This window comes from Cylas formicarius, unplaced genomic scaffold (assembly GCF_029955315.1).
Source record: "Cylas formicarius isolate icCylForm1 unplaced genomic scaffold, icCylForm1.1 PGA_scaffold_1__22_contigs__length_36826433, whole genome shotgun sequence".
Lineage (NCBI taxonomy): Eukaryota > Metazoa > Arthropoda > Insecta > Coleoptera > Brentidae > Cylas > Cylas formicarius.
In genome coordinates this window covers 33941830-33969077 of record NW_026844264.1, presented here as the reverse complement: position 1 = coordinate 33969077, position 27248 = coordinate 33941830, and the positions used below count along the sequence as shown (strand labels likewise).

At 34.0% G+C, this 27248-nt stretch overlaps 4 protein-coding genes across 7 annotated transcripts in view; 1 reads left to right on the top strand and 3 right to left on the bottom strand.

The window, feature by feature from the left end:
- LOC132696719 (uncharacterized) overlaps nt 1-25500 on the top strand; it is a 31067-nt gene extending 5567 nt beyond the window's left edge. The window contains exon 5 of one of the 2 annotated variants that reach the window (XR_009618069.1): nt 25451-25500. The gene's annotated coding sequence lies outside the window, so the exon portion shown is untranslated. Of the gene's footprint in view, nt 1-17014; nt 17071-25450 lie in introns of those variants that run through there. The other variant, XR_009618070.1, reaches the window with a different exon arrangement.
- Nucleotides 1-27248, bottom strand: part of LOC132696717 (storkhead-box protein 2) — a 71321-nt gene that overhangs the window by 23336 nt on the left and 20737 nt on the right. For 2 of the 3 annotated variants that reach the window (XM_060661704.1, XM_060661707.1), the window contains exon 2: nt 24473-24508. The gene's annotated coding sequence lies outside the window, so the exon portion shown is untranslated. Of the gene's footprint in view, nt 1-19115; nt 19278-24472; nt 24509-27248 lie in introns of those variants that run through there. The other variant, XM_060661706.1, reaches the window with a different exon arrangement.
- LOC132697174 (uncharacterized) lies at nt 12758-13789 on the bottom strand. Its single transcript, XM_060662468.1, has one exon. The coding sequence runs from the start codon at nt 13787-13789 to the stop codon at nt 12758-12760; it is 1032 nt and encodes a 343-aa protein (XP_060518451.1).
- Nucleotides 13808-27248, bottom strand: part of LOC132697173 (uncharacterized) — a 43657-nt gene continuing 30216 nt past the window's right edge. Inside the window, exons 3-4 of the mRNA XM_060662467.1 lie at nt 24473-24508; nt 13808-14025 (exon numbers count right to left, since the gene is read on the bottom strand). Coding sequence (XP_060518450.1) covers nt 13808-14025; nt 24473-24508 — 254 coding nt within the window. The remainder of the gene's footprint in view (nt 14026-24472; nt 24509-27248) is intronic.

The following is a 27248-nucleotide window of genomic DNA, read 5'->3' as shown; positions in this document are numbered from 1 at the left end:
GAAATTTTTTATTTACCTCAGTTCGTTCTTGGTAATGGTTATAAATATTATACAGGGTATGAGTAATACCATATGAAAGCAACCAACCATAATAATAATAATACATAATATAACAATCAGTTTATTTATCAACCAATATCAGCCACAATATCACGACTACAATATAACGCTATTCATACTAATTCCCGTAAATACAAAACCAAAAAAAATAAACGTTAAAAAAATAAAACAAAAGATTATTAGTAGAAGCGGGAGTAAAATAATTACGATTAATTGATAAATAATAATTCGCATTTATTTTGATATTCAGTTCTTGAAAGTCTGGGAGAGAGTCGGAATAACATCCAAAAGGCACAAAATTAGTCTTTTCGTAATTGACGGTAAAGAGATGGCTAGTCAACCATTTAAATGTATGCTGTAGGTCATGTTCTGCTTTTTAAGTGCTTGCCAGGATTTATCTCTGTAGATTATGGCAAAGTCGTCTGCAAAGCATATTGATTCTCCAACAGATTTTATGTTAAATAAATTATTAAAATAAAGTACGAACAATACCGGGGCCAAAACTGTCCCTTGGGGAACGCCAAACTCTACATTTGCTTCTTTACTAACCACATTTCCTACTTCAACTTTCTGCCCTCTCCAAGATTTCAATTAATTTGTGATGATCAACCGTATCAAACGCCTAAGCCAAATCAACAAAAACGCACGGTACTTTTTCTCCATGATTTGCTTATATTTGTTATAAGTTTGACTAAGACATCCTCTGTTGAAAGTCCATCCTGAAATCCAAATTGATTTTCACACAAAATATTCAATTTTTTCAAAAATTTCATTAACCTATTTTTAAAATTTTTGTCTATTATTTTACTAATACTGTTTGGAGACTAACTTTTTATTTCCGGATTTATATATGGGATTGTTTCAAAAGATTCATTTATAAGGTAGGTGATAGGTGGTGTTAGAAATTTTTTGTATACTTTAAAAGTTTCGCTTTTGATTTGGCCATCGCCACTAGTTGTGCCACTTTTCAGAATTGCCACTTTGCAAACCTACAATTTTTTAAAATTGTATTTTTTAAGTTTTATTTAAATATACATTTTATTTCTTTAAAATTGTATAGTCTGCCTCAATCCCCCCAGAAACCGTAAAATTTTAATTAAAATTGAAATAAATTTTACCGTTTTGTAGTTATCGATATTTATTTCCCTCACCACCAGCGTCTAACGAATAAGTTTTCACTCTCAGTGTCACTAATATGAGGATAATTGGGCGGCACCTCAAAAATATTTTGCAGCATTTTATCTCGGCCGAGTTACTGAAAATCTGGCAGTACGGGACACCCTGTATATGACGGAGAATGCGTCTCTAGCGTGGTCAATTTATTCGTCGAATGTCGAAACGAACGTTCACGCATTTGGAGTGGTAATTGCGTTATTTGTTTTCTCATCATATGCCGAGCCATTATGTTTTACTCCGATGAGCGTAATTTCATGTCGTATATATATCTATACGAGGTGTGTTCAAAAAGTAAGGCGATGTTTAAGTTTTATCGAAAAGTATTTATTCATTTATCAACATTAATGTTGTCCCCTTCAAAATAACAAGGTAATACCCTTTATTGCCCGTACGACCTTCTGGTAAGAACTCTTGATGTACTGCGCCACGCGCAAGCAGTAAGCAAAACCTTCACATTTGATGGAACTTAACGGGCTTTTTTCGGTCTTGGGGATTATAGGTTCTTCCATTGGGACAACTGTATCTTCAAGAAAAATTTCAACTTTCCCGGAGCAAGAAAAATTACTACCAGACTCATGAAAATTTTTGTATTGAGATTGATTTTGCGAAATTTGACACGAAGGGGTTGTACTCTCAAAAAATGATATATAACTGTAAATTTCCTAACCCCTCCAGGGGGTAAAACATAGGAAATAATGGATTTTCTCGATAAAAAGGCCATAATTTATAGATATTTTCAAAAAATACTAGAAGAATAGAAGGATAAATATTGGGCAAGTTAAAAAAAATTGCAAAAACTATTAGGTGCAAGTATGTATTATTATTAATAAAAAATAATTTTCAAAGGTGTTAAAAATATATATAAAAATCGGGTGTTCAGTTAGAAAAGAATTTAAACCAAGGAGATAATGAAATTTGCTTTTTCATTGACTCAACCCTTACAATCAAGGCGTCCAAAGGAAGAAGAAAAAACTAAAAGGCAGTACTAACATTAATACTAAAATAAGTATCGGTAATTTGGCTTCTTGAACAAACTTCCTGCGAAAAAAATTAAAATTTAATCTTTTTTTATTGTTACATTGCGAAATTTGCAACTTTATTTCTTTGTTCCACATTTTTGACAGCACAAAATCGCCAAGCGCACAAAACACATCTAACGCTTCTGTCCCACAATAAAAAAATAACCGTGCAAACTGATTGAAACTATGAACATATGTTGTGGACATGTGTACCAACATTACAAAAAAAATATCGAAGCCCCCAAGTCACTTTACATTTTGAACACACCTCGTATATACGGTTTTGATGGACGCGACTAATTGGAAAGTAAAATCCGGGGCAGTTGTTTATCGTCGCTATTCGAAAATAAACGAACGTTCTCGCGCGCCGATGTCAGTCAAAATTTCAATCGGCACCGTTACGAGGCAACTTAATTGGTTTCGTACAACAGTCGATATAAATAATAGATAATAATAGGGAATTTCAGTGGTGCTGTAAACGAGATTAAATAATTAACCACCGATTTTTATTGACGGCCGTGGTTAAAAAAAAATGAACTTTAATGTACAACTGGTAATTTTTGTAGATTTTTTGATTGGTACATAAACATAAAATTTTTACAAAAATCACGACTAAGCGCGCTCATGAAAATTTTGGATCCGGTTAAAATATGGCACAAAGGTAGGCGATTTGTGGGGTCAGGTCAGGTATTTAATTGGAAATTTTCTGGCAAAATATAGGTGAAAACGGGTTTTCTGGATAAAATGTCTATAGCCTATCAACGTTTTCAAAAAATAATGTAGGATTCGGATTTCTCGTCCTTATGCAAAATTTCCGCTCAAAAATCGAAATTCGATTTCTATTGTTTAATATCTCGCTTATTTACAATGTTGAGAAATTGAAATTTCTATATTACATAACTTGGTATTTCCTCTATCGAATGATACTCAAAAATCTCACAAAAAATGAAAAATCATGACCAGACTCATTAAGATTTTGGATCGAGCTTGATATTTTTCGATCCAACCGAAATTTGACACGGAAGGGGGTCCAGGGGGTTAGAAAATAATGGATTTTCTCGATAAAAAGTCGATAATTTATAGTTATTTAAAAAAAATAATAAATTATTAAATTAAAACTATTAGGTTTAGGTATGTATTATTAATTAATACTAAAATAAGTATAGGTAATTTGGCTTCTTGACTACACTTTTTGACAAAATCAGCGAAAAAAAAAATTAATATTTTTTTATTATTACATTGCGAAATTTTGCACGCGCAACCACACCGACGATAGAGATCGGTGTATTTTCTTCACCGACCCCGCAATCATCGTACATTAAACTAGCGGGGTGAAGCAAGGGGGGGTTACGGTTTAACGAATGGAGATATGGATCGTGACTTCATGGGAAACGGCATTTAAAATGGTAAGAAGGAAACCCGCAATACGTGAACGTTTCAGGTCGTTGTCTTTGACCCCGTATTTGATTTAACGAATCGTCGTACCCCGCCTTTAGCTTCCCACGGGGGGGAAGGGGGGCACTTTGCTCGCGAGACAATGGAGCGAAATTGAGTTTCATTTTTCGACGGTTTTACCGACTATCTCGCTTATTAGTAATGACAGAGAGTCGCGCTTCTTTTTTGAGAAACAAAAGGTGGATCAGATGAAGCGTAGTATTAACAGCGAGTCGAAGCGAATATATGAATATAAATAAGAACTAAAAGTTCAGATTTTTACACCGTGCCTTTATCAAAAATTTTGATAAATGGATTTTCATCAAGTAAAAGCCACGTCAGTTCGAATATATGAATGGTTATGTAAACACAAACTTAATATTAACAGGTCTAAATTTTGTATTTTTGGGAAAAACAAAATTTTGGTACTGTTAATATAGTATGTACCTCATCTCAAATTTTGCTCCACACTCCTGTACAACTTACCGAACTATAAGATGAATGAGTTTCAAGTAATTCAGAATAGAGCATTAACATCGATCTTAACAAGTACACTCCTGTAAACCTAATGTCAAATGTTGTTAATGTCGTGACGGTTAAACAAGGAATTATTTATGTATAAGTTAAGACATAAATTATTACCTGATTACATCTGTGATAAAGTAAAATATTTTAAAAGCGTGGATAGTTTAGTTAGTTCAGTAGATAGATATTGCTCTCCAAATGATAAATTCTATTTTGTATAAGGATATCTCCGAAAAAAATACCATGAAAAATTGTGATAATTTCAATAACTTTAAAACTGTGTTGAGGGAATATGTGATGTCTAAAATAGCGGAGGCCGCCTTTTGTGATCTCACGAAGGCTTTTGATTGTGTAGATCATGGAGTGCTCATGCAGAAGCTCGAGTGGTATGGCATCAGGGGCATGCCTCACAGAATATTGCGCTCTTACCTTAGCGGTAGACTTCAGTGTGTCGAAGTGAATGGAAGATTCAGTAGTTCTAGCTTGCCGGTATCGTTTGGAGTGCCGCAGGGCTAGGTGCTCGGGCCCCTGCTGTTCATAGTTTACATCAACGATTTGCCTTCCCACATACCATGTAAAACTACGCTCTACGCGGATGATACAATTCTTCAGGAACCCATATGAACTTAGTATTGATAGTGTGACCAATAAGACCAGAGCGCGTGGATGGTTCTTATTCTTCTTGTAGCATGGTGCACAATTTAAACAATGCTCCGGTTAAGGTACTTGGAGTCCAGATCGATCGTACTCTTTCTTGGAAAGATCACGTTGAAAACCTTTGCCACAAACTGTCAAGTCAATTGTTTCTAATTAGATACTTAAACAAGTCACTCATTCCTATCATGTCAAGACTTGCTTGTTGTTGTCCAAGGCCATTCTAGGCTGTGCACATCCGAGTTAAATAAATTGTACATTAATTACTACAATGTTCTACCAACCGTTGTCAAGGATCTGCCATTCACTAAATTCTGTAAGGTAATAAAACAATTTCTATCGGAGAACGCATTCTATACTGCAGATGAGTACATCCGTCTTGCGTCACGAGTGTCTCCATAATACTAACTGGGAATTTATTTATTTACTTTTTTTTTACCTAATTTTTGTTTCAATGTTTGGTGTTTGTCTATCTGATAATTATGTTGCTCTCCATGTTGTTATTAGAATGTGTTGGGTATTGTGTTAAATCATTTTCATTCACAGATGTGACTTGCCATAAATAAATAAAGTCTAAAGTCTATTATTATTATTATTATTATTATTATTATTATTATTATTATTATTATTGGAGTCCTTAATTGTACAGATTGAGTCAATGAAAGAGTAAATTTCATTATCTACTTGGTTTAAATTTTTTTCTAACGAAACACCCTATTTTTACTTATATTTTAATTAATTAATGTCATATCCAGATTTTTAATACTTTGCGATCCATTTTAAATTTTCCAATATTTACCCTTCTTCCTGTATTTTTGTTTTTGCGGGCGAGAAATGCGAATCGAATGTTATTTTTTGAAAATATCGATAAATTATCGACTTTCCATAGAGAAAATCCATTGTTTCCCTATATTTTACCCTCTGGAGGGGTTAGGAAATTTCCAAATCACAATGTACCATCCCTGACCCCCCCAAATATCAAGCTCACAATTTCGATTTCTCTAAATTAAAAATGAGCGAGATATTTAAAATTCAAAATTTACCATTGACTTCTAAGCGGAGTTTACGGTGCAAAACGGGATTTCGTAGTAATGATAGTGCTCATTTTTCAGAAATAAAATAAAAAATAATGTTTAAAACAACCGAGGTTTTCATTTATTAATTCTTTTATTGGTGACAATCGGGTAGCCTAAATTATACAAAATCAAATTTCAAGTCGGAATCAAGATTCAAAAGTTTGTTTCATAGCCGCGTTAGTTTTTGTGAAAACTCGGCTTTGTAGAGATGAAAAAGTGACGAGAGATTGTTACTTGTTATCAAGAATTTTCCCGATTTTGAAAAATAAAAAAATAAGCGTAAACGGCGGTTGAAGCCGACGACGACCGATGTCTCCCGACCGTTTCCGATTGATCGTATTGAAATGCTACGAGACGGGATCACCTGACTAACCAAAACGAACTTTATAGTATGCCGTGGGCCGGTTAGTGGGTAAGTATGTAAGTAGGCGTTTGTCGCCTGCGCCGTGAAGATTTTTGTTGCTTAAACGACCTCACCGAAACAATTGCCGATAAAAACGGCAATTAATTGAGCGTGACGCGGGTAGATCCCACAACGCTGGCAGGCCGGGTCGCTATGTTTACTTTTTTTAATCGACGGGGAAAATACGACTTTTTTACTCGGTCGTCACGGACGTTTGGCTGCCATATTGCCTAACTCGCCGATAACGTTTCGGTTCAGAGTCGGGTTTAACGCTTTCGTGAGGTTAACTCATCTTATCCAGAAATACGGGGATTGCGCATGTAGTACGTGCCGAGGGAGTTCTGTCATTTTTTTCTTTAATATATTATCAAAATTAACCTCCCACTTACACTATTTTGACTTGTGTTCTAATTCTCCCCAAATTGATAAATAAAATGAAATGTAAATAAAAATATTTACATACTTAACTAGTTGTGAACATATATATTTTTAGACTCTGGCTCCGCTCGTGACTAAATGTTGGATATATAATTAATTTACACTCAATGAAATAATGAAAAATTGCGAAATATTAATAATAATAATAATAAATAAATACAAATATAAACATTTAGATATTAAATTATTTCAGGTCATATATAGTTTCAGACTCTCGCTGCGCTCGCGACTAAATTGTATTTATATATAATTAATTTATACTTAATGAACTAATAAAAAAATCAAAATTAAAATGACGTGTAAATAAAGATTTTTACATATTTAATTAGTTCTGATCATACATATTTTTAGACTCATTATAATTAATTTAATCATTACTGAAATAATGAAAAATTGAAAATTAAAATGAAATGTAAATAAAAATATTTAAATTTTTAATTAGTTCTGATCATATATATATATTTTTAAACACTCGCCCCGCTCGTGACTAAAGTGTCGTTAATATTGTAGTTATACATAATTAATTTCTACTTGGAAATTAAAATGAAATGTAAATAAAAATATTTACATATTTCCTTGGTTCTGATCATATGTTTTTTTAGACACTAGCACCGCTCGTGACTAAACTGTTGGATATTTATTTATTTTATACCTAACGCACTAACACAAAATATTTACATATTTAATTATATGTTCTGCTGCAATATTGCTGTAATTATCTTTATCTATTTTATAGTAAAGCTGAATTCAAGAGTGCAAAAACAATTGTAGTGAGGAACTACGTTTAACGTAGGAAAAATATTATTGAATCGCGGCAAACGGCGACGGATTTCAATTAGTATTTGTTGAGAGGATTCCGGACACGATATAGAAAGGCGTACCATCTAAAGGATAAAGTAAATATCTCAACCAAGGTCGTTTCGCGTTACCGGTTTGTTCAAGAGGAACCGTTGCGTAACAATTGAAGATAAAATAGACGGGCGTTTAATTTTTTCGCAATTGCGAACGATATGGAAGCTGACGGACGAGTGAAATGCTACCCACAATTTAAAACTTCGAAGACATTGATCAAATAACGAATCTATATTCTAATGCTAAATGGTTCACGGAAAGAGAGAGAGAGAGAGAGAGAGAGAGAGTGAGACGGTGGAGAGAGAGTGAGACGGTGGAGAGAGAGTGAGACGGTGGAGAGAGAGTGAGACGGTGGAGAGAGAGTGAGACGGTGGAGAAAGAGTGAGACGGTGGAGAGAGAGAGAGAGAGAGAGAGAGAGAGAGAGAGAGAGAGAGAGAGAGAGAGAGAGAGAGAGAGAGAGAGAGAGAGAGAGAGAGACGGTGGAGTGAGAGAGAGGGAGGGGAGAGAGATGGAGAGATTAAGAGGGGCGGAAGGGGGAGGGAGAGAGAGAAGAGATCCTTATAAAAACAGTTATCATCATTCTCCAATGAAATCCACTCATCTACTCATCTATATTGTGTCAAAGTAACAAATCTCATTTAATATTTTTTTGAATCTGATTCTAAAAGTGAAAATGTCAAATTTTGTTGAAGTACGGAAAAACTAAAAATTGGTATACTATTTAGAAATTTTCGTAATGCGTCTTACTTCAGTTGTTTATCAATAAACCGAAATTGCTGACGTTTCGCCAATCATCCTGTTTGCTTCTTCAGAGTTTAACTAAAATTATCCACTATCACTATCAATATACTATCTACTATCTACGTTTTACTTATATATTATCGTTTCGGATGAAAATTCCCATATTGTTGAAAGACCTGGGTCGCTTTTAAGATTATTTGGTTACTTATACACTTCTGTGGATTCTCGGATTTTTCGTTGGTAAAAAAATTGGGCACATGCAAGAATTTTTGTTTTATCGAATAAGATTTGATGTCCGGTTTCGTGATTATGTTTGTCTTTGATGGATCGAACGAACATGTTGAGAGATTTTTGGACAAGTGGTAAATCGGGACCACATTGGAAGAGAATGTGGGCTTCCTCTTTGGTTAACTTGCCAACTTCGGCTCCTCGTGGCCTCTGAAAGTAGTAGACAATGATTCAGTAGAAATACTAAGGGATCGTCGAATTTCTATTGTCTTTTTTAGATATGTTTGCTAGAAAGTTGCAGAAAATAATTCAATATAAATATTAAGTTATTATCGAACTTCTATTGTTTATTTTAGATGTTATATATTTGTTTGAAGATGGTAGAAAATGATTTAGTGGAAATACTAAAGGATTGTCGAATTTCTATTGTCTTTTTTAGATATGTTTGCTAGAAAGTTGTAGAAAATAATTCAGTATAAATATTAAGTTATTGTCGAACTTTTATTGTTTATTTTAGATGTTATATATTTGTTTGAAGGTGGCAGAAAATTATTTAGTAGAAATACTGAAGGATTGTCGAATTTCTATTGTCTTTTTTAGATATGTTTGTTAGAAAGTTGCAGAAAATAATTCAATATAAATATTAAGTTATTGTCGAACTTCTATTATTTATTTTAGATGTTATATATTTGTTGAAGATGGTAGAAAATGATTTAGTAGAAATACTAAAGGATTGTCGAATTTCTATTGTCTTTTTTAGATATGTTTGATAGAAAGTTGTAGAAAATAATTCAGTATAAATATTAACTTATTGTCGAACTTTTATTGTTTATTTTAGATGTTATATATTTGTTTGAAGGTGGTAGAAAATGATTTAGTAGAAATACTAAAGGATTGTCGAATTTCTATTGTCTTTTTTAGATATGTTTGCTACAAAGTTGCAGAAAATAATTCAATATAAATATTAAGTTATCGTCGAACTTCTATTGTTTATTTTAGATGTTATATATTTGTTGAAGATGGTAGAAAATGATTTAGTAGAAATACTAAAGGATTGTCGAATTTCTATTGTCTTTTTTAGATATGTTTGCTAGAAAGTGGTAGAAAATAATTCAGTATAAATATTAAGTTATTGTCGAACTTCTATTGTTTATTCTAGATGTTATATATTTGCTTGAAGGTGGTAGACGAAGATTCGGTAGAAATACGAAATTAATGTTTAACTTCCATTATCCATTAGTAGATTCAGTAGAAATACTAAGCGGTTAGCGAACTTCCATTGCCTTTTTCAACCGTTATATGTGTGCTTGAACATGGTAGGCAATGATTCGGTTGCATGTTTGCTTGAAGGTAGTAGACACCGATTCAGTACAAATACTAAGTGATTGTCGAACTTCCATTGTTTATTTTAGATGTTACATATTTGTTTTAAAGGTCAACGATTCAATACAAACAATTAAGGATTGTAGAACTTTTATTGTCTTTTTTAGAAATTATTTGTTTGTTGCAAGTGGTAGGCAATAATTTAATGGAAATACAAATGGATCGTGGAATTTCCAAAGAAAAGACAATTTAAGTTCGACAATTCTTTAGAACTTCTACTGAATAAGTATAGCTTTGCTTAAAAACTAGGTACGAGGGCCGTTTTGAATTCCGCATCCAAAAATAATCCGGAAGAAGTTGAAAAATCGCGGGCAATGGCGGCTCTGTAATCACTCGTGGGTTTATTTGTTGTTGGAAAAATCGCATCTATCGCTAGCAAAACTTTCGTATTGTAAACGTAAACGTAAAAGGAGAACCGAAGTTGTTATTGTCCGTAATTATGGTCCCGTAAATGGCGTTTGGACTGCAGATAGGCTTGACGGGTGTAATTTCAGAACCGCATGGACATAATATTATCGCCGAAACGTGACAGTGCGATTTATATTCCGAAACTCCCGGCCAGTTTTGAAATGCGCGCAAGGGAATACTCTATTTTCGATCAAATTGAGGAGTAACCACCGAGACAAAAAAATCAATCAATCAAATCAATACTACTAGCAACAAAATCTGAATATCTCGCACGTCTTTGTCTTGTTTGCCTATTTACAGATGAAGCAAACTTTTCCAGAAATTGTTGATTGTCACAATAACCATATTTGGACCGATGAAAACCCCCGCGCAGTTGTATAATTTAAACATCAGTAACAAACAGTAAATGTTTTTTTGCTGGAATGGTTGGAAATTACTTAATTGGAAATTTTCCCTGTCAGAAAGTTAAATGGCCATAATTATCCCCGGATTTTAGATGATTTGCCAATATTGCTAGAAGGATCATATGTACTTAGGAATATATTTTAGTTCGTGCATGCTCACTTTAGTGTTAGTGACATAGAACGTAATATATTGTTACTTCGTAATAATTGTATGTACATGTTTCAAGAAAAAAAACTGAAAACATACTTATATGAAGGTCCCGGAATGGTTATGGGTAAAAGATCTGCTCGGCAGGGTGTTCTAAAATGGGCTGCGGTTTTGGAGCAATAAACAGTAGGCAAAGTTAATCACTGTTGTAAAAACACTATATTTCTGGTTCACCTATAACACTTTCCTTCAAAGAGGAGGGGACATATTTAACAATTTGTCTAGTTTCCATGTTATACTTTATCTTCAAAAACGTTCTCATTAATTTATTAATAGACAGTTTTGTTAAAAAGTATTACTAGTAAGTGGCATTTTTTTAAAATAACAATCGTCAATTATTTATCTTGTTCGGATGTTACGTTATTTCACAAAAATTGTAAAAGTTAAAAGGACAGTCTTCTAATATTTTTTTCTGAAAGACACTAGTTGGTAACTCATCATCATCACTCTGCCTATCCACTTAATGGATGTTGGCGACCACACGCTGAAATTGGTTTCTATCTCTTGCCGCGTTGACAAGTTCCCCAATTGTTTTTAGACCTGTCCATTGTCTAATGTTCCTTGCCCATGACATCTGTTTCCTTCCTATTCCTCTCTTGTCATCCATTTTACCCTCTAATATGAGTTGTAACAGCTGATACCTATCATGTCTAAAAATGTGTCCGAGGTAGGCCGTTTTCCTGCGTTTTACGGCTGTAAGTAGTTCTCTGTTCTTATGAACTCTTCTTAGTACTTCGTCGTTAGTTACTCTGTCCGTCCACGGGACTCTCAGAAGACGTCGGTAGGTCCACATTTCGAAGGCTTCCACTCTGTTGATCATTTTTGCATTCACAGTCCATGCCTCCACTCCGTACAAAAGTACCGACCAAACATAGCATTTTGCATATCGGACTCGAAGAGACAGGTGCAGGTCTCGATTTCTAAGGATTTTTTCATATCTCATGAATGCCGCACGTGCCATCTCTGTTCTGCACCTAATCTCTTTTTCCGAGTTCCATCCTGCATGCAGCCAACATCCTAAGTATTTGAACTGTGTTACTCGTTCTATATTTCGGTTTTCTATCTGAATTGTGGCATCTGTATACATTGGTTTTTTCCTACTGATTATCATAAATTTGGTTTTGTCGGCGTTAATGTTTATCCCGTATTCGTTGCTGCTGCCACATAACCTAGTACACATTCTCTGTAATTCCTCAACATCATTGGCAATGAGGACAGTGTCATCCGCATATCGGATATTCGAAATTGGTATTCCGTTCACTTTCACTCCCAACTCTTGTTCTTCAAAAGCTTCGTCGAATATTGCTTCGGAGTATAAATTAAAAAGCAATGGAGACAGGACGCATCCCTGTCTAACTCCTCTCCGGATATCAATATCTTCAGTAATAATGTTTTGTATGGTAATATTAGCTGTTTGACCCCAGTACAATCTCTCGATACACCTTATGTCCTTGTCGTCGACATCGGTTTTTCTCAAAATCTGCATGAGTTTTGAATGCTGTACACGATCGAAAGCTTTTTCATAGTCGACGAAACATAGAAATATGTCCTTATTAACATCTAGACAGTTTTGTATTAAGACTTGGAGTCCGAAAAGCGCCTCACGTGTTCCCATACCTGATTTGAATCCAAACTGGCTAGGGCCGATAATTTTCTCGCATCTGTGCTGTATTCTCCTGTGTATTATTTTGAGGAAAATTTTTAAGGAGCGGTTCATCAGACTTATGAGTCTATGATCTTTGCACTTTCAGGCGTTGCTGTTCTTGGGTAGGGGTATAAAAGTTGATCTTAACCAGCTTCGGGGAAAGTGTCCTGTATTGTAGATATAATTGAATATTTTGAGCAAGACGTCGATATTGTCGTTATCAATCAGTTTCAAAACCTCCCCTGGTATACCATCTGGTCCTGTAGCCTTATGATCTTTTGCTTCCATAACCACTTTCTTTATTTCTTCCCTCAATATAGGTGGCCCTGATAATGATTCGCTGAACTGGTTGTCTTTTAGGCCTTCACGAGAATCATCGGCAAATAAATCTGTGATATATTCTTCCCACAGCTGTTTCTTTTCATTTGCTTCTATTATGAATTTGTTTGTGTCATCGGTATATATTCCTGGAGGTCGTTTTTTATACATTCCAGATGCTTCTTTCATCTTTTTGTGTTCTTCACTCGTATTGTGTATTTGTTGCAAGTATTCAATTTCCTTACACTCCCCCTCCAGCCATTTCCTTTTAGCCTTTCTAATATCGGATCTTATTAGTGAGTTTAGCCTCTTGTATTCATCATGATTAGTGTTCTTGTGCTGTCTGCGTTTGTCCATTAGTTGTAGGATCTCGTCAGTTATCCATTTCTTTTTGCTGCGTCTTTTTTCATATCCCAGACATTCAATTGTGACGTTCTTTATGGTAGTTTCAACTGTTTCCCATACTTCCAGTGGTTGTTGATCTGTTTGGCCTTTTATATGTTCCAATTTTTGGTTTAGTTTGTTCCTAAGATCAGACTTTATCTCCTCCTGCTGTAATTTCGAGGTGTCTAATTTTCTTATTTGACCTTTGTTGACCTTGCACAAAGCTAGTTTTAGCTTTATGCTTATCGTTAGAAGACAATGATCGGATGGCACGTCGGCGCCCGGGTACGTCTGCGCTCTTGAGACGGTTGTGCTGAACCTCTTGTTAACGAGGACAAAATCGATTTGATTCCGTACAATATTTCCAGGTCTATCCTGCGGTGCCCTCCAGGTATACAATCTTCTCGGAGGTAGGGAGAACCAAGTATTCATGATTTTAAAATGTTCTTCTTAACAGAATTTTATTAGTCTGTCTCCTCTAATGTTCCTTTCTCCCAGACCCCAAGGACCAACCACTCCCCTGATCACTTCTCCTTTGCCCACTTTGGCATTAAAATCTCCTTGGATAATGTTCAGATCATGCGGCTTCGTGTACTTTAGGAGCTGTTTGATGTCCTCATAGAAGGATTCAATTTCTTCTTCGGATTTGTCTAGGGTGGGGGCATATACTTGAATTATATTGATATTTATTGGTTTTGCTTCAATTTTTAGTAGCATTGTTCTATCATTGTATGGTATAAAATCTGTTACACCCTTGCTTAGGTTTTTATTCACGATAATGCCAACTCCGTGTCTGTGATATTGATCTTCGTTGCCAGAATGGTAAAATACTGCGTCGTCAGTAATGCAACGTCCAGAGGAAGGCCACCTTGTTTCGCATATTCCTAACAGTGCTAGGTTTAGTCTTCGCATTTCTTTGATGGTGTTTGCGAGTTTTCCAGCCTCGAACAGGCTTTGCACATTCCATGATCCTATGTTAAATTTATTTTTGACTCCGGGGATTCTTAGCACCCTCTTTTTGCCGGAGACTGAGGGCCGTTCACTTTGTTGGTAACTAAAAACTAAATATTTTTGTTCAGACAGATATTTTATTTTTACAAAAAAAAGTTAAAAAAACTAATTTCTCTGCATGCTGTCATATTAGCGGTATTGTCACGACCTTGCAGAGAAGAAGTTTTTATTTTTTTAACAACCGTACATTCGATTTAATCAAGAAATTAAATTTCTTTGGAAATCATTGCAGATTGTAAGAACCATTTTTATTTTAAGAGAAATATTTGTCAAAATATACAGGTGAAATTTATAAAGTGGTATTGCAGATATTAAAAAAAAATAAAAAACTTGTTTATACGAAGATTCGTTCTTAAAATGAATTAGAAAACACCCTGTATATGCGTGACGTTGCCAAGTGTACAGTTTTTCCTTAGATGTCCGAACTTTCTATTCATTGAAAGAAAAAAAAAATTTTTCTGTCGCCTTAAATTATGTGTTTCCGAAAACGGAAAAATTCGTGACAGCCATTAGCGTAGCAAACGCGCCGACGGCGGCGCGTAGAAAGTAAAATGTCTCCCTCGAAGCTTCCGCCGAATCCGATTGTGTTTTCGATCAGCGCGCGTTTATGAAAGTGTGAAAGCGGGCAGAGTAAAAAAAAATCTGTCTCGAGAGCGTCGTTGACAAAGTTAGCTCTCCCCCACCTCCCTTCAGCAGGTAGGGTATTTAATATTAATTTCTAATGGAAATTGTTTTTTAAACGTGAAAACGTTTTAAATTAAACGCGGATAAAATATTATTTAATTATTTATTTAAAACTAAAGGAAAATCTATCCTTTTTATTCTACTAAGGAAAAAACTGTAGTCTTGGCAATATCTCTCATATTGGGTTTCTAAAGTTTTTATCTCAAATGTAACAAAATATTTCAAAATAAAACATGAACAATAACTAAAATTAAACAACTAAACATCTACAATAATATGATATACAATCTACAGGTTTATTTGAATCGCTATTACACAAATTATGTCACATTGCTTGTTCCTCCGTAAGCTTTGGTCAATTTTGAGCTTCTGTCGAGAGTTTTCCAATTAACTAACCAAAACTAACCGAAACTGCATGTTTATTGAGTAATACCTCAAATTTAGCCCCACCACTACCATTTCATATTCTATAGTCATTATAAACAAACACATTTTTCGCAGTCTAAATGAAATTTTCGAATAAAAAGGTAGGTAAGTAACTTGATGTTTCCGTCCATTAATATTATTATTATTAATAAATATCATCAAAGTGGATGATGCATTTTCGTTTAAATGTATGCGCTATTTGGATATTTTTTACAGTGACTGCGAAAAAAAAGTATATAGAAACTTGGCAGGTTTCCATCCACTGAAAATTAGTTTAATTATGTAATTTAATTTGAAATTCCATTTAACTAAATGAAATTTATAAATTTAAGTTAATACAATTCCAAATTCAAATTAATTACTTATTTCGTTAGTTTAATTTATTTAATTAAATTCCCTTTAAACTAATTTAATAATATTAATTAATTTAATTCAATAAGAACAATTTAATGATTCATGCAAACACTCGTGTGGGAAAACTGGATAATCTTACACCTAGAACTGGTGAATATCTGTGCATTGTTAATGCTCATTCTAAAAGTTAAGTCGTTTCGAGTTATACCTTGTTTTTGTTTATTTTATCTATTTTTTTTTTCGTAGAGTTCCGTTAGAATTGTATGGAGGAAGTCTTAGTACTTTGGCGCCTAAAGGTTTCACATATGTGTCCAAGTAGTTTTTTTTTGGAGACCACAGGGGAAAAACAGGGAATGTCACAAAATATCAAATATTGAGTTAGAGAAATATGTATTTTATTATAAAGATGTCTCGGGAAAAATAAGGAATGTCCCCAGATCTCTTCGACGTAGATTATCGATTCTAATTTAATTGTGAAGTATTTTATTAAAACGGAGAGACAATATCGTTTTAACCATGCAGAGAAGAAATTTTTATTTTTTTATGCGATAACCGCACATCGGATTGGAAAAAACTTGATGATAGAAGAATATTTTTTATTTGCGGAGTAATCATTGGCGTACCATCAATCTCTGCCAAAATAGACCGGTGAAATTCCATATGCCCGTCCAAAAATTGTAGTATACTACTTAAAGTCTGCCAAATTGCATTAAAATATCTAAAGTGGTATTACAAATATTAAAAAAATATATATTTTAATCTTGAAAATATCACATCCGCGTATTTCAAAAGTTAAGACGTACATGTCGTATGTACATGAAATTTGCTTTTTAAAATGGACCCAAAAATTATAAAACACCCTGTATATGAACAATCAAACCCAAACCTAATAAAAGTGCTAAAAATTGTTTTTTTTTTTTAATTATAGAAAGTCTTTTGGCCAACCCGCTGTTAATGAAAATGGCACGCGAAGGCCATAAAAAAATGTCTCATTGTTAACCGCTTGTTGAAGCGTTTTAACAGATTGCTCGTGTTTACGACATATGTACGACCGGCGCCAAGTAGTTAACTGAAAATTACAAAACTGTTATTGTTTTCCAGATATAATATACAGACGTTTTTTTTTTTTGAGAGCTTATAATTGCTGCGGCGCTCACATAAAATAATTGAAATCTATTTTAGAGCACGTCGGAAAAACGGATGATTGATAGCTCCCAATATGGATTATCTGGAATGCGGCTGCAGTTCAAGAGTGTAACGGCGGGACTGCTCGTGCTTGTACACTCAAGTGGCGTCCCAAAATCAAAGCTGGGAAAAATATTACAACATTTATAAAATTAATTCGTCACAAATATAATAAGATATAGTAAATATCCAGAACTATTACCGTTTTATATATTTGTTATTAAAAATTTATCAACTTGTCATTTTTTCTTTGATTTTAGTAAAGCAAACGGTGGATACAACTCGCCGTGCTTTTGGTCCCACTCGATAGCATCCGATTGCTAAAAATAACGCTGCCCGTTTCTAAGGAATTCGAGTAAATGATTTTTAAGCTGATAATAAAATAATAGTAGTCAATAGAAAGTCCAATAAGAACGGTAAAATTGTAAGTAATAAATAAGAAACATTTGCACATGTGAATATAGCATTAACAGTTTTTCCCGTATTTAGCAGAAAGAAATAACAATAATTAACAGAAAAAGAATTTTTTTGCAAAAATTCCATAACTACGCCAAAAGAAATAATGGCAACACGCACTTTAGCAAAATAAATCTGATAAATAAATAAGCACAATCAGTACTTAACCAAAAGCAACCCCGATAAATTAATAAGCAAAATTTGCTAAACAAACATTAGCAGTAATTGTTTTGATTACTCATCACTTTAGCAAAAAAAAATGCAACAATTAAATATTTTTTTGCCAACAAGAGCATTAATAACTTTTCTTAATCTTCATTTTAGCAAAAAAGCTGAAACCATTAAAATTCTAGCGAAGCATCAGCAAAGTTTATTAATTAAAAATTGGAACTGTTTTAAATATTCTTTCTTTGTGAAAAAGTTTAGCAAAAAAAAGGCAATCGGCGAACAATCAGCAAAATTTGTCAATTTTCCCTAGTTAAAAAAACGATCGATTCTCACTTTAGCAAGAAGAATTAAGTTTAAACCCGAGTAATTTTTTTGCTTAGCCAGAAATTTTCTTTTGCTAAACAAACATTAGCAGTAATTGTTTTGATTACTCATCACTTTAGCAAAAAAAAAAACTGCAACATTTAAATATTTTTTTGCGAACAATCAAATTTGTCACTATTCCATAACTAAAAAACCGATCATTTTAGCAACAAAAATAATTGAAGACATTTTGTGGGACAAATAGGAATGGAACGCTCTATCCCATTGCTATAAAAACAAGAGCATTAATAACTTTTCTTAATCTTCATTTTAGCAAAAAAGCTGAAACCATTAAAATTCTAGCGAAGCATCAGCAAAGTTTATTAATTAAAAATTGGAACTGTTTTAAATATTCTTTCTCTGTGAAAAAGTTTAGCAAAAAAAAGACAATCAGCGAACAATCAGTAACATTTGTCAATTTTCCCTAGTTAAAAAAACGATCGATTCTCACTTTAGCAAGAAAAATTAAGTTTAAGCCCGCGTAATTTTTTTGCTTAGCCAGAAATTTTCTTTTGAGGAAAATCAGCGAACTATACCACATTCATAAAACGTACGAAATAAACTATAGATTATCATCACTTTAGCAAAGAAATTTGAGAAACAATTAAGCAAAATTTGGTAAATGAAAATTAGCAAAAAACAAAACGATGGATCATGATTTTTAGCAAAAAAAAAACTGGAAAATAAGTAAAATTTGCTAAACAAAAAGTAGCCTCCACAATGTTTCCCCCCTTCAGTAAAAAAATTAAAGAAAACTTTTGCGAAAAGCCGGAACACTTTGCTATTTGCATGAAATGCTCTTCCCCGGTGGTGAAAACCCATCGATGGTCAATTTAGCAAAAGAAACCAAGTTTAAACCCGCGTGCTCAGTGAAAAAATTTCTTTTCAAAAAATCTGCAAAAACGATTGATTATTAAGGGACCATCATCACTTTAGCAAAGAAAAACTCGATAAACATTTAAGCAAAATTTGCTAAATAAAATTTCGATCGTCAATTTTGCAAAAAAAAAGCTCTGAAAAATACATCAATTTCAAACTCGCGGAAAAATTTTTTTAGCAGAAAAATCTTCGAAAAGCAGTTTTTTTTGCACAAAAATACGTATATAGGGACCTGCTTCGACTAAAGACGCCGCACAAAGAACACACTCCACTCCGTATGAATCCAGCTTCGATTTTCGGTCCCAGACCAGACGACGACGCCGTATCGACGCGTTTGTCATGCAACCGACCGTGCGTGCGGGGAGGAGACGCTTTTACACAGTCCCCCACGATGCATAGCGGACGACTAAAAGCAGATCATGGAGAACCGAAAGTAAACATGCGTTCCAGTGACGTGGTCCAGAGAGCGATACAAATTCGAAGGGTATCTGATGATGGACCCTCTCTGTACGGTCGGGATGTTAGAGGTTGGGGGGGTGGGGGGCGTTGTTGGGGTGGGTCAGTTCTCGGAAATGGTGGTTGGGGAATGCAATGCAATCGATCAACCCCGAAATGAAAAGAAATCATTTTTGGTTAATGTGATTTAAGAAATGATACGTCCGAAGGTATCTAAAAACCAAACCGTTGCACTGTGTAGCTTTTCGTGTGGTCCGGAATTCCATTTGCATTTTTATTATACTAGCAGGGAGTGTTAGTTTTGTTTGGTAACCATAATAATAGCGAAAAGCATTTAACATAAATGGATAAATGATATAAACTTTGACTACACATTCAATGGTGTAAAAATAAAAAAAGTAGAGCAGATTAGGGATCTTGGAATAACTATAGATGTAAAATTAAGTTTTGATATCCACATTGAGAATATAGTAAAAAAAGCTTATAAAAATTTAGGTTTTATATTAAGAGTTAGCAAGGAATTTCAGGATCACAAATCGCTTGACTATGGCGGTGTGATATGGAGTCCTCAGTATCATAAATATATAGACAGAATCGAGAGAACACAAAAAAAGTTTGTTTTCCATTTAAATTTTAGATTTAACCGTAACTTACTAACTCATTCGTATGAAGCTAGTCTTAATTTCTACCGTATACTGAAGTTATCTGTTAGAAGAATTATCTCCAGTGCTATATTTTTGCATAATATTATTAATAGTAGGATTGACTGTCCTTTACTGTTGGAAAAACTATCCTTCAATGCCAGAGTCGTTATAACAAGAACTCCTTCATTATTTTACGTGCCTAGATTTAATACAAACTTAGGTAACAATTCCCCAATATCTCTTTTACATAGACATTACAATAATTATTTTTCGCACGTTGACATCTTTGCGTTATCACTTAATTCGTTTCGAAATCAAGCAATTAGGGTTTTTCTATAAATTTAATTTAATTTTTGATTTGTTTTCCTTTATTTTCACATTTGTTTTTTGTTTTTTGTAATTCACGCCCTTAATATACAGTGTTAGTTTTGGTTTAGTTTGATAAGTTTGATTGTTATTGTTTTTTTTTTATCTTCTGCTTATCGTAGATATAGGTAGGTACCTACTTATAAGTTTTACTTTGTTAATTAAATAATGGTATAATTGTTAGTGTGTCCTTGTAAATTGTGAAGTTAGTTCTTCATGTTAGGGCACCTTTGTAATAAATAAATAAATAAATAAATAAACATTGTAGGCTATATGTCAGACAAATGTGAAAAATGTATTGCAAATGAAATCGAACAAGTTTTAACAAAGTTTTTTTCTAGGTTAAAAAAATGCCATCAGAAATTCAAGATTCGGAGAATCTAGCCGCTGTGTCAAATAGGATTGAGCGAAAAGGGAAAATAAAAATATATACAGCTAAAATGATGCAGTCGCTATAACAAAAACCAACTGGTGTGAATGTCTATTTATTTATTTGGAAAAAAACAACTTAATGAAATTAAGTTAACAAAAAGCCTTCTAAAAAAGTGCGAATTACTTTGTGTCTTAAACATGCCTTACTTAGTTATTAACGTCACAGCTTAAATGATGCAACACAAAATATAACCAAATCAATAGAGAAAAACAACTGCACAATTTGAAATCCCCCTGCTAATTTTTAGTAGGGCCTCCCTCATTATCGATAACGGCTTGTAGTCTTCTGGGCATTGATTCAACTAATTTTCTAGTATACTCCGGGGAAATTGTGTTCTATACTTCAGTAATTTTTACTTTTAATTCACTCTTGTTTGATATTGGGGCACCATTTACTTTGTTTTTTAATGTCAACCGCAAATTCTCAGTTACAATTAAGTCTGGTGACTGAGGTGGTGTCTTAATAACATTTGGGTAGACCCGAAATGACGTTTGCTTTGGATCATTGTCATGATAGTCATATTTAATTTTTGGACACTAGCAATCAGCTATCTTAATATATCCAAATACACATATTGGTTCATATTTCCTTCAACGAAATACATATTACCTACTCCTGCAGATGCATTACCGTAGCTTCTAAATTTTTCAATTTTAATTCTTCCTTAGGCTTTCTTCATATAAGTTCATTTTAGTCTCATCGGCAAATATTACTGAATCTTGGCAGATGAGATTGGCATTCTCTAGCGAATGCCAGTCTATTTCTTCGGCTAACGAAGGACTTATTTCTGGCAATTCAACAACGTATTTTCCAAATTGTCTTTCCACCTCGACGCACATCTTTGGAGCACTTTTTTTGGATAATTAGATACCTCTCTTACAATCCACCTTACCTCACGTTCATTGAAGATCTTATTTGGAGCTAACTATGACTTATTCTCGACCCTATTTTCGTTACAGTAACGCTCAATGATATGCTGAACAGTTGACGGATATTTATTTACCATTTTTGGCTGTATCAGTGTTTCAAAATGTCAAACTAAACAAAAAACAATTGCAGCAATAAATAATAAATAATATAATATTTAAAACAAAAAGTAATGCACACTTCTAACTTAATTTCGATTAGTTTTTTTTTACAAATAAACAAAGAGACATTCAGACCAGTTAGTCTTCGTTATAGTGACTGCATCATTTAAGCTGGGAGTCACTGTATATTCTATACGTGATACGTAATACGTAATTAAAATTTTATTCTTCCTTTTGGGATTAAGAGTTTGGATCTCGGAAACGGTAACACCCAGGGCTTAAAAAAATGTCGAGGAGGAATCGGAATCAAACAAAAAACTTTTGAGGAGGCCGTCTTTTTACGATTTTCCGGAGTTATTCACTGTCGGATCCGGAGGCGAAAGTCATTTTCGTGTCGACGGGCTCTAGGGTTACTGTACCTCAAAATTTGAGGTACGTGGAGAGCTCGTCCCTGGATCAATAAACGGTGTTTTTTTTAGAGCGCCTCCTCAAAGTTGAAAAAGATTGCCATTTTGGGCTGAAAATTCACCTTTTCAAATGAAGTTTAAAGTTTATTCCGATATTTTTTCTTCGACCAGAATAAATAAATATAACGATATTCTACATATCGCCCTTTTTTTAACACCAAGATTTTCCTAAGTTGCGAGAATAATAAATTATTTTCTAAATATTGTTCTGCTATGTTTCCGATTATATCCTGTATAATAATTATGGTAGGGAAATTATTTACTTTTGTTTGTCATTGTTTACCGTTAAATAATTTAACTATCCGCCCAACAAGTTTGATTTTAGTACTGCCATATTGCTAATAAAAACCTACAAATGGGAAAATATCTCAGAAATGGAACATACAGCCTAATAATAATTCACTATAATTTGAACCAAACTATACCGACTCAAGCGACAGGCGCCGCCAGACATTTCTGCGGATAATTTTGGAATCGGGACACTTTTACGCAAGCTTTAAACCGTTACCCTACTTATACGATGGAGGCGAAGCCTTGATAAGTTTATCTCCAAAAAGAAAACGTATGGGGAGACACTGTATAAGCAAAACTCTTCGCATTAGCTTTAGAAGATGTTTTCAAACAAGTTCACTGGAAGTGACAGGGAATAAATATTTACCACTTTGCGAGAAATGCTTGACAATGAACCAAACAAAAGAATCCGGGGTCGCTTGGGCCGCTACTGGCAACCGTTCTTAAGAATCCTGGGTTCAAGCCATAATCTAAGCATATGCAGAAGTTGGTATTAAAAGGTTGAAGAAGAAGAATAAAACATCAACAATAACCGCAAACACTCATGCTTTGGCTAAAGACCATAGAAGAAAGAGTTTTTATCAGACACTTAAATACGGCGTGCCAAATCAAATTAATCTCGAATGCAGGCTTGAATTATCAATGAACGGTAACATATGATAATGTGTTGTAATGGAAGACGAAGGACGGCCGCGTATTGTTCTAAAAGTAACACGACCTGCCCGCAGGCATTATTAAAATTGTCCGAATTTAAATTGTTAATAACGCGTGGGCCGTAGTCGGACATTTCCGAAACCGTTTTAAAACATCTAAAAAGGTTTTATCCTAAGATAACGGGAATTTATTTAAGTGATTCACAAGAGACCACACCATACATTAATTGGTTGACACCCCTGAGTTTTAATTTCGCGTCTAGGATTAGTTAAGGACCAATATTTTGTCTGTTACAACCCTTTCTTGCGGTGAACGAACTTTCATCAGTCCATAAAATGTTTTTGCAAAAAAATAGTATTCTAATTATAGCTATTTCAAAAAACCAAACACACCTGCATCCTCCTATGACATTGTTCTGCACTTAGCTTTCCAATTTTACAAAATTTAAATGGATTATATTTATATCCTTTCAAAACTGAGTGGTTTGTATATATCGTATAGTAATAGAGGAAACTCGAGGTGCTAACGTTATTATTCCGGCATATCTTTTTACCATTTAATAAGTTACTGTTTTTTTGACAGAGCTAGGCGCTCTTTATAAAGTCTAATATAGTGATGACTAGCTGCGGTTGCACTTTTTTTATTCGCAAAGTATTCTTGAAGCATATCACTACTTTCATATTTTTATTTGTCAGTCGGGGCACTCTTTGCATTGCATTGCATTACAACATCGTAATCGGAATAAAATATAATAATATAATATAATATAAAGGGTCTTCCATATTGACAAAAACATTATGTGAGCTTATATGTCAGAAAATTGCTAGTATTTAATTTTATACGCCACTTTTTTATTTATCTTGATATCTCCAGAAGTTGAAAATGCAGTTTAAACTCCTATTGATGAGAATCCTTAGTCCCTGGGACTAAAAAAATTGGAAATAATCTGAATATCTCGCACGTTTTGGTTTTTGGATATCCCTTATTGGACCAAGAAATACTATTTACAGATGAAGAAATTTACACGATATTTGGATCAATGAACACCTTCGTTAAAAAGAGAATATTTTAAGCAACACTCGTGACATTTAACTGGTTTTTCAACCCAATCGAGAGTATTTGGGGCGTAACTAACGGGAACATTTATTTGAGACAAGGCAAGATTCAAAAACTTTTTATTGCAATTAACTTAAATACTTCTAATACGTAGAAGGAAGGAAATTATATGCTGGGATCAACTTTAAACTTACCTATCAGCCTGTTCGGTGAGATCGAGCCCTTCTCGCCTGGAAAAAAACGGAAAAAGGGCGAATTAAAACCAATTAAAAATATAATACAAAAAGCCATGGAGCCCTTGAATGTAAAAAAATACTACTGGTTTTTTCATTTTTAATATTGTCACTGTCAAATGAAAAAAACAGACTTTGGCGTATCTATTTTTCTTTTATAAATATTTTAACATTCTTAGAGCAACGAAGGTATTAGAAATAAATTGTAACAAACTTTTAAAAAAAGTTCAATATTTAATATTCAAATTTTGAATTTTTATATTTCGCCTATTTAAGCCTATGGGAGCCTGACTCAATTTGAGTATGTACTTTGATCCCTTCTCTACAGCATAGAAACAAAACGATGGTATGTTGACCATCATAAAATTAAAAAAAAGGACTTTAAGGTATCCGTAGATAAACTGACTGACCTATACCTTCGATAAATATTTTATATCCCTTGAATTAATAAAAACTCAACCCAAAATTCGATATAAATGTTTGATTTTTTATATTTCGCTTATTAAATTCGAAACATGGACGAAATAGAATTTTTCGAAAGTGTGCGCTCTAGTAATTGCAAACCTTTTGGGCAGGGTCGACTTAAAATTCTCATAGAGTTAAAAGTTCACATCCACAGCAAAACCGTTTAAACTCGATACTATCAAATATCGCCAAGTATTTCTTTGGGTCATTTTTGCTTATGTCCATTTGGTTTACACAGGGTCATAAATCATAGATCGACGTGTAGAGAGCTTTGTAATGAAATCCTCCTTCAAAATATTCATAAATATGAAGATTTTAATGCTCTGAATATGTTCCCGTTGGACGGTATTTTCCATCACGTCTTTTTTTTTTGAATTTATTTAATTCGTTTACATGATAAACAGTGCATAATCATACAAAATAGGTTTGAATATGATTTTTGTGGTAGTACTACTTTGTTTCTTTCATATTTAGGCCGGGAAATTTTGGCGCCGCCCTCGTACACTACGTATACCAAAAAATTCCCTGCAAAGAAATGAAGACGTCAATGTCCGCACGGAAATGTGAAAGAACTAGGAACGAAAAGTCCTACGAAGTTCAGTTACTGCAGTCATCAAAACCTACTTCCTGCGTCATGTTAGCAGACCAATTAGAAGTTAGAAGGATACCCCTGCAAAAATATTGTTTTTTCGATTTTGATTATAAGCCTCCGAATCTTCCTGTCCTTAACCTAAGTTTTCATCTACAAGAAAATAAGTTAGATAATGGAAAATGATCCCGATCCATTTCCTAATTAATTGTCGAAAATACTTAGTAAATGGACTATTCTTCTATATGATAATAATAATAATAATAATAATAATAGCACTTTATTTCCAACAGGTAACATGACCCAATTACAGGAAATATTAAATATAAATCATCCAATATATATACTAGGGGACGTAAAAACCAATCTTAAATCTACTAAACTTACAACTAAAAAAAATGAAGAAGGATAGAATGAGAAAGAGAAAGAAAAGGATAAGACTTAACGGTACGCATAACCCGACGCCATTCGAAGTTGCTGAAGTATGGCCTGGAGACCATCATAATATAAATCGCAGTACGATGATAGTTTGTTGCAGGTAGCACACATATTGTAAATAGGGTTTTGAAAATGGATATTGGACCTGGGTAACTGCGGTAAGAAAGTTAATTGATGTCTCCCTTCCAGCCGCGGCACATGAAAACTTAATTGTTTCTGAAGAAATGGACAATCGACTCCGTAATGAACTAACTTTTAGAGAAATGAAACAGATTGCAAGTCTCTGCGCAAGCTCAGGGGCAGTATAGCGAACCTTCTTAGTAGAAGATCGTGATCAACTCCCCTTTCAGGATAGAGATCGTCCTCCCTGAACGTTAGATACTTTAGTAACCTTCTCTGCACACTCTCAATGGACTGAGTGTGGCAGTGATAAATTGGTGACCATATCAGTGAACCATAGTCAAGCTTGGACCTAACGTAACAGTTAAATAACAATTTAACAGTAGCTGAGCTACAAAAATGCCTGCAATTTCTTATTACGAATCCTAAAATTTGCATTGCACTGGAAACCATTTTTGTAATGTGAGATACAAAAGAGAACGACTGGTCAAATAAAATCCCCAGATCCTTAACAGTAGCAAGTCTAGTCAGGACAGTACCATCCATATTGTAATCAAAGACTACAGGAGTTTTTGTGCGGTGGTAAGAAACCACATTACTGCTGATGTTAAGATGGAATTTATTTCTGGTACACCATTGACTGACAATACTGATGTTGTCCTGGAGAGTCATGCAGTCCATGCCAGTTTCAATGCTCTCATATAGCTTTAGGTCATCCGCATAGGCAAGCTTGTTGCAGATGATCGAAGATACGAGATCATCTATAAATATATTGAAAAGCAGAGGTCCAAGGTTAGAACCTTGAGGCACGCCAGAAGTTGGAACAAAAGGAACTGATCTAAACCCCTCAATCTCAACAAACTGTCGACGATTCACCAAATAGGACCTCAACACTGTAATCAGCGAATCAGAGAAACCAAATTTATGAGATACTTTTTCAATCAGTAAGTGATGATCTATCTGGTCAAATGCTTTGTGGAAGTCAGTGTATATAACGTCAACTTGACCTTGCTTGTTCAGAGAGTCACAGACATACGAAGACAGGGAGCATAAGTTAGTGATACATGATCTTTTCGCATAAAAACCATGTTGTTGCGTAGATAGTTTATTTCTAATTTGAGCAAA